Source organism: Canis lupus, chromosome 9, assembly GCF_011100685.1.
Source record: "Canis lupus familiaris isolate Mischka breed German Shepherd chromosome 9, alternate assembly UU_Cfam_GSD_1.0, whole genome shotgun sequence".
NCBI lineage: Eukaryota > Metazoa > Chordata > Mammalia > Carnivora > Canidae > Canis > Canis lupus.
Window position 1 is genome coordinate 14,595,861 of NC_049230.1, and position 14,044 is coordinate 14,609,904.

Consider the following 14,044-nt stretch of genomic DNA (forward strand, 5'->3'; position numbering starts at 1 on the left):
TCATTTCACAAGATATGTCAATCCAGTCATCGTACAGTACATATACACAGTGCTGTATGTCAACATATCTCAATTGGGAGAAAAAAAAGAGAAAAAAGATCTCAAACCACCTAATCTTATTCCTTGAGGGAACCAGGAAAAAAGAACAAAAGGCCAAAATTAGGAGAGAGAATCTTAAGCATTGTGGGTGTGGGCCTCGATCTCAAAACCCTGAGATCATCACCTGAGCCAAAACCAAGAGTCAGATATTTAACCAACTGAGCCACTTAAGCTCTCCTGAATCCAATCGTATAGTAAAAGGATCACACACCATAATGAAGTGAGATTACAGGAATGTAAAGATGCCCATTTTTTAATTGGAATTTTTTTTTTTTGCTATTGCGTTGTAGGAATTCTTTATATATTTTGGATATTAATTCTATATCAGATATCTGATTTGTGAATATTTTCTCCCATTTGGTACACCGCCTTTTCATTAAATCAAAATTAAAAATACCACATGACCCAGCAATTATACCCAGAAGTAAAGAAATCACTACCTCAAAAAGATACATGTACCCTCCATGTTGACTGCAGCATTATTTACAATAGCCAAGATACAGAAACAACCTAAGTGCCCACCTATGTACAGATAAATGGATAAAGAAAAAAACATACATAAAAGAATATGATTCAGCCATAGGGGGAAAAAAAAAGGAAATCCTGCCATCTGTAACAACATGGATAGGCCTTGAGGGCATTATGCTAAGTGAAATAATTCAGACAGAGAAAGACAAATAATGTATGACCTCATATACGTGTAGAATCTAAAAACAAACTAAAAAATACAGAGAACACATTGGTGGTTGCCAGAGGTGGGTGTGAAGCTGGTCAAAAGGTACAAACTTCCAGTTATAAGATAAGTAAGTTCTGAGAATATAACATCCAGTATGGTGACTTTAGTTACCTGAAAGTTGCAAAAAATCCCATTTTACAAGTTTTAAGAAAAAAAATGTGGACCTATGTGAAGTGATAAATGTTAACTAAACTTCTTGTGATAATCATTTTGCAATATATACCAAATCATTATACGGTACACCTTCAATGAACACAATGTTTTATGTCAATTCTATCTTAATAAAATAAAAAAATAAAAACAAGGATATGAAGATACAAACTTTGAGAGTTGTTTCTTTGAAGGAGGGGAAAAATAGACTGTGGCGAGGAAAGAGGAGACTTCAACTCTTATTTTTAAATGCAAAAAGTGTAAAGTATGTATAATTATTAGCATATGCTTTTAGATGGTGAAGACGCAGGTATTATTATTTTTGATCCTTCTATATATCTTTGAAATATTTAAAATGAGAAATCCAGTCATAGACAAATGGAAGTCCTAAATGGGTCCCTGGAACATCCTTATCCTGGCTTCTCTGGGGAGGTACCTGGTCTTCGCTTCTTTGACCCACACTCCATGATGCTGTCACTGTGCTGAGACAGTGTCTCATCCTTCCCACTCTCCATCTCTTCATTTCCAATATCATCTTCTTTATAGTCAGTCTTTTCTTTAATTCGATCACCCAGGGCACTTTTTAACATCTATTGAGAAAATACAACACCTTTCATTGATTTTAGCAGAATGCACATTGGAAACAGCAGACAGAATCTTTAGAAAGCTTCTTCTCCTAATTAGGCACTAAGAACATTTGAATGCTTATGTATGTTTAGTTTCTGAAGGGTGTGTATCACTGCTATTGGAATATTCAGTTTCAATAGACTTTAGAGTAAATCACATAAGGACTTAATACATTTATTCAATGATACCCCTCAACTGTTAATACTGGATTCTGGGAGTTGAAATCAAGAGATCGAATTTATACCAAATCTGTCTTAGATGTATCTAAAAATAAAAGTTTTAATGTAATCAAGTAGAATGATTATTTTCATCAGAATTCAATAAAAATCAGGATAAACCTGTACCAAATTTGGTTATACCATGAAAGGCCAAGAGATGACTTCTCATCTTGTGTCCTACCTGCCTGATATATGGAACATTTTCACAGTAACTAAGACACAACTAATTTTAGTACATTAGCTTACTTAGCTTTTATCTTTAATTGAAAGATCACTTAAATACTCACCAACTATGGCAGTCTCGATATAGATATAAAAAACAAGACTTGCCCAATCTAGTTCAGAGAGCCGTTGAGAGAGTTTCTCAGAAACTGCATATAACTCTTGTTCTGTTAACCTCTTTCCTGGCCTCTGGGAGAAGGTTGAATCCCAGGATGAGACTGTAGGTCTGCTGTCATATCTGTAATAAAATGACCACATGACATTTAAGTAGCCAAATGTGCTGTGTAATGCATGCTGTAACAAAGATTTCATACTGGTCTTCATAGCTCAGTTTGGAGAATATACTCTTCTTCAAATCCCTTTGCAAACAGACTGAAAACACTGCAATAAGTAAGGTTACCTTTTTCCTTTGGGAAGCTTCCTTGTCCGAGGGCCTTGGATCTGAGCTGAACAAATTTCCTGTTTGCTATCTTCAGGTGACTTAGAAGTTAAGACAACTCTATTATCTGATTCCTATTAAAAACAAAAGAATTGATTTGAAAAAGCTACAAAGATGGCACATAAAAACATTTTGGATGGGAGGAAAGGGGAGAACCTGTGGGACAAAGTTCAGTCCTTTTATTCACCATGTTTTACTTTTTTTTAAGTTTTTAATTTATTTAAGTAATCTCTAGACCCAATGTGGGCTCAAACTCATGGCCCCAAGATCAAGAGTCACATGCTCTTCTGACTGAGCCAGCTGAGCACCCGTTTGACCTTTTTTTTTTTTTTTAAAATTTTTAAAATTTATTTATGATAGTCACACAGAGAGAGAGAGGCAGAGACACAGGCAGAGGGAGAAGCAGGCTCCATGCACCGGGAGCCCGATGTGGGATTCGATCCCGGGTCTCCAGGATCGCGCCCTGGGCCAAAGGCAGGCGCCAAACTGCTGCGCCACCCAGGGATCCCCGTTTGACTTTTAAAAAAACACATTTGTCAGGGTACCTGGGTGGCTCAGTCAGTTAAGAGTCTAGTCTGACTCTTGATTTTTGCTCAGATCATGATGATCTCAGGGTCATGAGATTGAGCCCTGCATCAAGCTCCACATTGGGCATGGAGTCTGCTTATCACGCTTTCTCCTTCTCCCTCTGTCCCCGCACATGCTCACTTTATGTCAAATAAATAAAATCTTACTGAAAAAAGAGTCAATAAAAACTGTCTGTAATTGAAATACTTAAAGATAATGCCTTCCAAAATACGAATATGTACTCTCAATGTTTTTAACAATTGATTTCTTTTTTAAAGGTTTATTTCTTTCAGAGAGAGCAAGCAAGCATGTGCGTGTGCTTGCAAGTACACAGGGGAGGAGGAGGGAAAGGAGAGGGAGAGAAGTCCCCAAGCAGACTCCCCACTGAGTGTAGAGCCCCATGTAGGGCTTGATCCCAGGACTCCAAGATGACCTGAGATGAACTCAAGAGTTGGACACCCAACTGAGTAAGCCACCCAGGTGCCTCATTAAACAATTTATTTCTTAATCTCAGAGTTAATCTTATGAAGAAACATTTGACATTTAAGAATCTCTTCAATTTCACTTATCTTTTTCTTCTACCAAAGTAAAATTAAACACTTTTTAGTAAAAAACAACTATAATACAATTGTATTTTTAAAAACTTTTTATTGAAGTGTCCTGTTCAAGAATTATTTCAAAATGAGCATTCACACTTAAATGCCACTCAGGTTAGGAAATAGAATATTATCAACAACTCAGAAGCCCTTCTACCATCCTCCCCTAAAACTCCTCCAAATGTAACCATTATCTTATGATCCCTTTTATCTATCCACCCACTCTATCTGAACAGGTGTACAGAATGTTTAGAAAAATGATGGCCACCTAATGCTAATGATACTTATTTCATCCTTGCACTTTTTATGCACTGTTTGAATTTTTAATAATGAGAATGTATCATTGTTTAAAAATTCACCTTTTGCATATATCCCTAGCTGTTCATTTCTAGGAGGATAGGGACAGGATAACTTTACAAAAAGGTTTTGTTTTTTGTTTTTTTTTTTTCTTTTCCAAAGAGTGGAAGCAAATAGGCCAAGGTATTAACAGCAGTTCACACTGGATAATAGGAATATGGGTGTATGGTTTTTCATACTTCCTTATAAAAGTTTAAGTGATTTAACTAAGGACACAGAATATGGGTTCTGAAACTAGAATACTGAGTTTAAATCCTGACTCTACAGTTGCTGTGTACCTGAACTTAGATATTTAATCTCTTTGTAACAGCTTTCCCATGGGAAATAAAAATCATACCTGTTCCATAGCTGTTGTGAGTAGTATATTATTCAATACCTGCAAAAACCTAGAACTATGCATGACACAAAATAAACACCTAATACTATTTTCCTTTTTATACATTTATCCCTACTGTCTTAAAGTAAGAACATGTAGGTATACGCAGAGGTAAGGCTTGAGAAATATAGTGCTCATTAGTGGAGTATCCTTGATTACTATTCTAGTAGACCTCTTTAAATTTATGGACTTCGGGATCCCTGAGTGGCGCAGCGGTTTGGCACCTGCCTTTGGCCCAGGGCGTGATCCTGGAGACCCGGGATCGAATCCCACGTCGGGCTCCCGGTGCATGGAGCCTGCTTCTCCCTCTGCCTGTGTCTCTGCCTCTCTCTCTCTCTCTCTCTGTGACTATCATAAATAAAAATTAAAAAAAATAAAAATTAAAAAAATAAAAATTTATGGACTTCTACCTACTCAAAAGCAAGCTTTTCCACTTACCACAGAAAATGCTGTGCTCTCTCCAGTAGAATTCATGGCAGGGGAGATGTGACTTGAACGCAAGTATTCTTTTCCTATGGGACAGGGTGCTCTAGGCTCTGAAGGGTGGTAGGGTGGATGCAAAGGAATAGCTGATCGAATAGGCTCCCCGAGCTTCCTAGCACTTGGAATCACATCCACAGAAGGAATTTCCACTAGTTATCAAAAATAAAGTGGACATTAAGGTGAAACTCTAAAAAATATATCATTTATTATGTATACATACCTATAGATACTAAAAACCTAAATGAGTGGAGGATAGCTACATAAAAATGATGGTTTATCCACAGGTTATAAAACTAGGTAGCCATAACAATGATTTACATAATACTAACTAAAATCCCAGAGAGAACAGTAAGAAATGAGAGTATTTTTCAAATGACTATATTTTATCATTCCCTAATAATTTGAAAACCATCAACTGATAATACTAGTATGTGTATTAGAGATTCTAATTATCCTAAAGTCTTTAAGAGAAGAATATGGATGCAAAACATATGACCAAAAGCCATTTTATGAAATCAGAGCTCATAATTCATTACCAAACATTTACAAATATGATCATGTAAAACCAAAAAGAATCACAGCAAGTATAGAGCAACAAAAGTAAAAAGGCTAATAGCAACAGAAACTATCTCAGGAACTATTGTCTCTAACTCATAGCAATAGTCTAACAATGCATTACTACTCACTGTCTTCAGTAAAGGATGTCCTGCTCTTGGACAAAAAACTAGATGAGGGAGGGTGCATTTCTTCACGTGACATGGTTAAGGCTTTTTTGGACTGCATTTCACTGGGGCCATCGGCACCTAGAGAAGAAAGCATTACGTGTAGAATTTTTTTTTTTATTTGCTGAATGTTATACTAAAAACCAATAATTTTTTTACCCAGAGGCTAAAAATCCCAGGAATGACATGATCATTGAACTATGTTGGTCTGATTGCCCAAACTTCCCATTACTATTAATAATGATCAGAGAGGAAGCTCTAGTTCTATAGCCCAGAACCAATTATACAAATTTTTTCCACTTATTCAAATAAAAAGCAAAGGTTCACATCATATTACTTTGCTTTAGAAAAAGAAGTGCCACAGAAATAGAGACACAGATCAAAATAACAGAATAGAGAGTCCAGAAAAAAAAACTAGTTTATATGGTCAATTAATTAATATCCAACAAAGAAGTGAGAATATGAGGAAAAACTGGTCCCTTCAATAATTGGTGGTAGGAAAAGTGGACAGCTACATTCCAAAAGAATGAAACTGGAGTACCTGACACCATACACAAAAATTACCTAAAAATGGATTAAATAACTAAATGTGAGACATGAAACCATAAAACTTTTAGAAGAAAACACAGGCAGTAATCTCTACATTAGCCTTAGCAACATTTTTCTGATATGTCTCCTCAGGCAAGGGAAACAAAAGCAAAAATAAACTATTAGGACTACAAGAATCTTCTGCACAGAGAAGGAAACCATCAACAAAATAATTGGTGAGTCATTTGGATCTTGTGCCATAGTTTGCCAACCTCTGACCTAAAGAAACCACTGTTAACATTTTAATTTCTTTCCTTACAGATATGCTAATGTGCATCTTATGTGATCTCATAAAGTGTAATCAAACTAAGTAATTTTTAATTGAGGTACAGTTGACACACAATATAATACTTGTTTCAAGTGTACAACATAGTAATTTGGCAACTCTGTATGTTATGCTATGCTCATCATAAGCATAGCTACCATCTGTCATTGTATGTTATTTTAATACTGTTGACTATATTTCTTGTACCTTTCATTCCTGTGACTTACTCATTCCATAACTGGAAGGCTATATACCTCCCACTCTACTCTGCCCATTTTACCTATTCCCCCCACTTTCTCCTGTATGGAAACCATCAGTTCTCTGTATCTATTTCTTTTTTACCTATTCCCCCCACCTTCTCCAGTATGGAAACCATCAGTTCTCTGGTCTACTTCTTTTTGTTTTCATTTGCTTTATTTTTTAGATTCCATATATAAGTGAAATTCTTTGGTATTTGCCTTTCTCTGAGCTAGGAATCTTGGCTGATACCATAATAAAAAAGCTTACAGGTCAAATTGTTTTGTCTAATTTTTAAATGCTTATTATTTTAAATCAGCTTTATAAGATTACATAGAAAGCTACAGTAAATTTTTCTGAAATTGAGGGAATATCCACTTTGCTCCTTTAGAAATCTACAGTACACAAACTTCCCACAAACAGAATGGACTTAAGAACCCCCTCTCCAAATGACTATTTACCTTTCTCCAATTTAATGAAAAACTTCACCATAAATGTATTCCTTACTTGGAAGGTCTGAGAATGCACCCCAAAAACCCACTGTTACCAAATGGTCAACTGACAATCACTACAAACAGAAAGATTCATGTTGCACAGACCCCAAACTCCACGCAATTTATTCCAAGATACTGTGTATTTCAACATTTCTGACGCTGATTGATGTCTTCTTAAAACCAGCAAATACATCTTTTTGTGCTTTCCTTTTCTATAATCCAGTACAATATGGCCATTTTCATATCAAAATGTTTAAAATATGTGAATCTCCCTATATAACTTCCTAATTACATGAAGAGCATCTAAGATCTAATGTTCAAAATTCATAATATGGTCCATCCACAATTTCTCTACTACCCAAACTGAATTTGTCATCAGTTTGACTCGAGGCTAATTCAGTTTTACCTGGGCTTAATTTTTCTTGATGATCAAGTAACTCATATGCTCTTCATTTTTGATGAAATTTCTCTTAAAATCTCATGCTTAGTTACCATATGGAACTTCTGTCAGACTGAAAGAGATACACTCAAATCTTACCTCATAATTTCGAGATTGTTTTAGGACATATTGCTAAATATGTTCTAAAACTTGTCTACTGTAAGCATTAATAAAATTCACTAAATATCTATATAATAAATGTATGTAACATTTCATTAAGAAAAGGGGGTGGCCCTGGGTAGAAAAAATGGATGAAGATGGTCAAATGGCACAAATTTCCAGTTAAATAAGTCATGGGACTATAAATCTACAAAGAGGATAGATCTTAAAAGTTATCACAAGCAAAAAAAATTTCAACTATAAATGGTGACAAACATTAACTAGACTTCTGTGATGATCATTTCACAATATATGTAAACATAAAATCATCAGGTTGTACATCTCAAACTAACAATGTTACATGTCAATTATCGCAACAGCCCAGGAATCAAAGCCTAAATTAGATGCCCGTAAATGTATATGATGACAGTTAATCTGTAGACTTAAATCCAAATATAAAAGGAAGTTACCATAGTCCTTTATGACATTAAATCCAAAGACCTTAGCCTAGCTTTTCTCTCAATCTTTTTTCTTTTGCCTTAATTGTATTATAATCTGAATAGTTAAAATCTGAAAATAATTCACTTTTTACAGAAGCAACCTTTCTACATGGCAATTGCTATCACAGAACACCATCTTTAAAATCACCATTTCTTCCACCTTCTGTTAATCCTACTCTCTTTCCTTCAAGAAACAGTATTACCTACACTTGACTTTGGTCATCACATTACTTTGCTCCTCCCAATAACAAGTACATGTCTTTGGTCTACTGTCTAATCTGCCAGACTTAGGTTCTTTGAACACTGGAATTCAGCGTCTATTCTTTGCAATCAAAGTATTAATGCTGAGAGAGAGATTTCAGAGATGGTTTTGTGGAATTCTCTGATTTCACACATTAAGAAACTGAAGCTCAGGAAAGATAAGGGCCCTGACAAAGTCACACAGCTAGTAGCAGAGTCTGGATAAGAACTTGGTCACTGGATTCCCAATTTAATACACTTAATTCCTCTCTAGCATTCCTGTTCTTCCATTAAAAAACCCCCACAACTTATTGCGGGCCTGGTGTTTTGCAAAGCTTTGGAATACGAAGATGAATATGAATAATTTTACTATATATTTCACTTATTTGTCTTATTGGCTGCCTCCACAAGTAGAACGTAAGCTCTACAAGGGAAGGAATTTGTGTCTATCGTGTTTACCACTGTAACACCACTGCTTGGCACAGGGAAAACATTAAACATGTGCTGAATGAGTACGGTGGCTACTGTCCCTGAAACTCATGACATACTCAAAATTTCTATGCAATGTGAGAATGCTATTACCAAAATAAGGTGAGAGGGCCACACTGTAGAAATACAGAGCCTTAGAGCCTGAGGCACATGGGGGAGGCTGGGCTTTGTAGTGTAAATTTGCCAGGAATAGAAAGGAAGGAAGAATACCCCAGCAGAAGAAACAATAGGATGCCAGAAAAGAGCATGGCAACCAAGGTAGGGAGGACAGGGAGTAAGATGTCGGAGGACAGCAAGATGGGATGCTCAAAATGGGTCTGAAAGATACTTAGGCTTACTGTATATAAGCAGCAGACTATTAGAAACGTGGCCTGACACCTGGCAGAAAAATTGCCACTGGATGATATACAGGCTTCTCGGTTGAAACCACGAAAAGAGGAAGTCACCCAGTTAAGGAAGCTACACTTAAGGAGTAACCTGAGTGTAAGTGGATGATTAAGTTGCATCCAGAATTCTCTTCCCAGAGTATCAAGTCCCATATATTACAAGACAAACTTGCATCTACCTGCTTGCATTGTGCCTGTGACTCCTCCTTGACTGATTTCAGGTTAACTGTTCATATTTAGGATAATGGCGGTATACTCTTACAAATTCAATTCTAATGTCAAGTTATAGCTTTCTATGTTCTTCTCAACTATAAAACATTCCTAAGTATATTTTTATAGTTAGATGTTGAATAACTAACTGGTATCTAACTACTTACCATTACTTCTTAGAGAAAAAGTGTGTGCGGTATCTCCAAGTCGAATTATTTCACCGGTGGATTCTGTTTCATCTCCATCCCAAGAGGGGCCCAAAGCTTCTGATGACAAGGAGCACCTGAAAGAGTTCCCTTACTTATTTAGGACCTGGCCTAACCACAGAGGGCCCCTACCAAGAAGGACCCCAAGAGTTGCTTCAAACAGCCTACCTATGGATAATGAGACTAATTGCAATATGCAGAAAAAGGGCAAGACACTCCACTCCCTTCTGTTGCTTTTCACTTGCTGCTTATCTGTTTTGACTGATGTATGTATGGTGGAAATAACTGTGTGGAAAGTGTCAGGGATTAAATGCATTGGAAAATACACACAGAACAATAAACACTGGATACTCTAGGGATGTAGGAGTAGAGTCTGGGTAGGGTATTAATTTTGCATTAATACCTTGTGTTGTTTCACTTTTGCACTTAAAAAAAGAAATCTAATGAAAATAAAAATAAAGTCAAGAAAGTCATCGTATGGTGATCTCCCTTAAGACATGTTTTCCACGATGTACTATACCTGAATAGGAAAGCACTGCCTGGGTTTTTCAAATCATGACAAACTCCATGAAAAAATGGAGAATCAGACATTTAAAACAAAGCCATAGCATCATATTCAACCTCTAGTTAGAACTACCATCAAATGTAGGATGTTTAAAAAAAAAAAAAAAAAAAAAAAAACAGGAATAGCCACCTCCACCTTAGAGGAGTGGTTTAGCCAATTAAAAGCACACATATGAATGGTCTGCTATACAGTAATTAAAAATTACTACAAAGAGTTTAACAACTTGAAGGCTACTGATGTGTAAAATTTTAAAATGCAGAAAACAAAATTACATAAACAATATGACTAAATCTAAAAAAACCTCAAAAGAATAATACTAACATATAACAAAACATCAAATAAGTACTTATTTAGTCAAAATGATAGAGCTCATTGTTTTCTACTGGTTTCTATTCTCTGTACTTTCAAGTTTTCTGTAAGGAATACAAACTATTTTGATAACCAAGGGAAAACATTTAAAAGTAAGTAGGTGCTTAATACTGAAAATTAAATATTACATATAACTCAAGGCTCTTAAACCTCCCTCAGGGGGTTTAAAATATGAGAAAATATTAAAGTTTTCACACTAGTTTTTGCTTCCATTCTGGTATACTGTGTGCCATTTCAATTCTTGGTAGAAGAAAATAGCATAATTTGCTTCGATTAAATTCATAGACATTGAGCACTACCTCCCAAAAGAAACCTTTTTCCATGATGACTTGGATTCCTTAGTACTGTCTGGCTCTTCCAAAGGTTCTCTTAGATGGGATTCTTTAAAACTCTGTCCAGTTTCACCTGTTTAGAATAGATAAACACAATACCAAAAAACCCCAAAATTAATAATGCTATTTTGATACAGGGGTAGGTAGAAGGAAGAATAGTAAGGCACCTCATCCTCTCCTGGTAAACTGGGCTCTTGTGAACTTGAAAGTACAAAGAACCAAATCATCACTTGTGATGAGCACGTACTGAATAACAAACAAAACTGTTGCTTGAAAAGCAGTGTCTACTTGTATTAGCAATGTTTTATTTTTTAAGCTAAGTGGTAGGTCCTTTTCTGTTGTTTAGAACCTCCCTACCTGTAAAGGATGTCTGAAGCAAGAGGATGAGGCTGTGGTTTCAGCCTCACATGACCGTGTCAGCCTACCTCAAGTTCCAAGACTATCACTCTCCTAGCCTACCTAAGAATCAGACTACATCAAGGCTTGGATGGAATTTTCCTTCAGATGATCACATTCTACCCCACATATCAGAGGAATATAGTTTCACTAGTGACAGCACCTCGCTAGCAAAGTGACTTCAGGAGGTATGTGGGTGAACCTTCTATGATTCATATTTATACCTCTGGATATTCCCATTCCCATTTCTAGAGATTCCCTGTTCAAACATCCACCTTCATTTTTTTCTATTTCTGTATTCAACAAACAACATTTTAATAACATGAGTTAACATTCACTGTGCGTTTACTCTCAGCTAGGCTTGGTGCTAAGCTGTTTATGCATACCTAATTTGACCTTCACTACAGCCATGAAAGAATTTCAGATGAGAAAACTGAAGCTTCAAGAGCTTCAAACAATGAGGGGCAGAACGCAGCACTGACTCAAGTTCTGCTTTCAAATCTCTTGTCCTTCAGTTTAAGTAAATGACAATGCTAGCTCAGGTACCAGGAAAGAGCTTCAATACATACCTGATGTGCCTAACAATAATAAATATTTACTTCCCGTTATTAACTGGCATTTTGAAGAATCTGCTCAGCTCTAGGTAATTTTGCCATAGCAACTTGGAGAATCAGACTTTAGAAAATACTGTCCACCTCAGGTACTACCACACAGGGAGATCCCATCTGTGCAACTCCCTTCTAGCAGCCCTAAACTCACCACATTCTACTGACCTCCCCTCGAAAGATCCCTCCTTACCCCCTACCTCAGCATTTCACTATTACCAGACTCACATATAAGTACTTCTCAGTTCTGTGTTCCTCTCTCCATCCCCACGGCCCTATCCATGGCCAAACCACTATGGTCCCTGCAATAGTAAAAACTGCTGCTGTCAGTGTAAAATTTCAAATTAATCAATCTCCACCTAATGGTAATTTTCTACCTCTTAATCTTGCTGCTAAAATGACTAAAGAGCTACAAAGCATCAAAATACCTACTGGTAGCCTTGAATTAGGTTTCACATGTCTCACTCTCCCTTAATTCTATAATGTTTTTATTGTACGATAGTCCCCACTTATCCAAGGAGGATATTCCAAGGCTCACAAAGAATGCCTGAAACCACAGATAGTACCAAACACTATACACTTTTTCCTGTACATACATACCTACGATAAAGTTTAGCTTCTAAGATACATTAAGATCAAAAACAGCTAATAATAAAATAAAGCTGTTACAATAAATTGGCACAAAAGTTACCAAAATGTGGTCTGTCAAAATATCTTATTGTCTTATACTCACCCTTCTCATGATGATGTGGGAAGATAAAATACCTATGTGATAAGATGAAGTGAGGTAAATGAAATGGGCACTGCAACACAGCATTAGGTTATTATAACCTTCTGACAAAAACGTCAGAAGGATCATCTGCTTCTGGATAGAAGTTGACTGTGAGTAACTCAAACTACAGAACGTAAAACTGCACATCTGAGGGGACTACTGTATGTATTTACAGCTGTCTTCCTGACTTGAGTATAGGCTTCCTTGAGAGCAATAAACATGGCATGCAATTTTGAATCCTCCCAGAGGATTCTATTTTCAGCATATATTTAACATATATTAAACATTCAAAATACTTCACATTCAAAACACTGAAGTTTTTATTTTTTATTTATTTATTTATTTTCTTTAAAGATTTCACTTATTTATTCATTAGAGACAGAGACACAGGCAGAGGGAGAAGCAAGCTCCATGCAGGGAACCCAACATGAGACTCGATCCCTCTACAGGATCACTCCCTGAGCTGGAAGGCAGGCGCTCAACCACTGAGCCACCCAGGCATCCCACCACTCAAGCACTCAAGTTTTTAAAATAAAAAATACCTTGTGTGGCAATTTTTCCTTCCAGGTCATACTTATATATTTTTAAATTTTTTCAACAACAATGATAAAAGGTAGAAAACTATCACTAAAGAGTCAGAGTTTAAAAAAAAAAAGAGTTTAGAGTTAATTTCAAATGTTATAATCACAGCATACATTTCACCATCAACAGGGAGAGAAATAGGAAGAGTAAACCTACCGAAATTTTTCTCTTCATTTATATTAGAATTTGTTACTGCTGCTAAAAATTTGTTGGATAACCTTAAAATAGTAAAACCATTCTTATATGGGCCATATACTACTCCAATCATAACACACAGCACTATTTATTTACTCAACCCATCTCAAATCTCAAAGACGGGTTTTTCTTCTTTGCAATAACACTGCAATGAAGACTTTTAAGCACCTTCCTTTTATATTACCTTCCTTAGGATAAATCCCTAGAAACAAGATAAACTGAGTCAAAGATTATAAATAGCTCTTAAATACTGTTGATCCACTTAAATAACCATAAACCTTTCATAAAATATGGCGATATTATCTTTATAATTATGAAAAACCGTAAAATAAAACTTTTACACAATGAATTGTTACAATTTGGGAAACTGGGTTACTCAAAGACTAAAATAAAATGTTCAGGCTGTCACAAACCTAAATGTAGGTTGAAGATAAAAAAACACAGCAATTCTTCCTGCTAATGTTTTAGCAATATCCAAATTAT

At 36.0% G+C, this 14,044-nt stretch overlaps 1 protein-coding gene across 4 annotated transcripts in view; it reads right to left on the minus strand.

Moving 5' to 3' along the window:
- The window catches only part of CEP95 (centrosomal protein 95), a 34,896-nt gene that overhangs the window by 12,837 nt on the left and 8,015 nt on the right, over window positions 1-14,044 (minus strand). For 3 of the 4 annotated variants that reach the window (XM_038546850.1, XM_038546848.1, XM_038546851.1), the window contains 8 exons: window positions 10,979-11,084; window positions 9,707-9,822; window positions 5,557-5,673; window positions 4,826-5,019; window positions 4,616-4,735; window positions 2,453-2,565; window positions 2,161-2,290; window positions 1,422-1,575 (listed from right to left, as the gene is read on the minus strand). In XM_038546850.1, the coding sequence (XP_038402778.1) occupies window positions 1,422-1,575; window positions 2,161-2,290; window positions 2,453-2,565; window positions 4,616-4,735; window positions 4,826-5,019; window positions 5,557-5,673; window positions 9,707-9,822; window positions 10,979-11,084 (1,050 nt within the window). The remainder of the gene's footprint in view (window positions 1-1,421; window positions 1,576-2,160; window positions 2,291-2,452; window positions 2,566-4,615; window positions 4,736-4,825; window positions 5,020-5,556; window positions 5,674-9,706; window positions 9,823-10,978; window positions 11,085-14,044) is intronic. The other variant, XM_038546849.1, reaches the window with a different exon arrangement.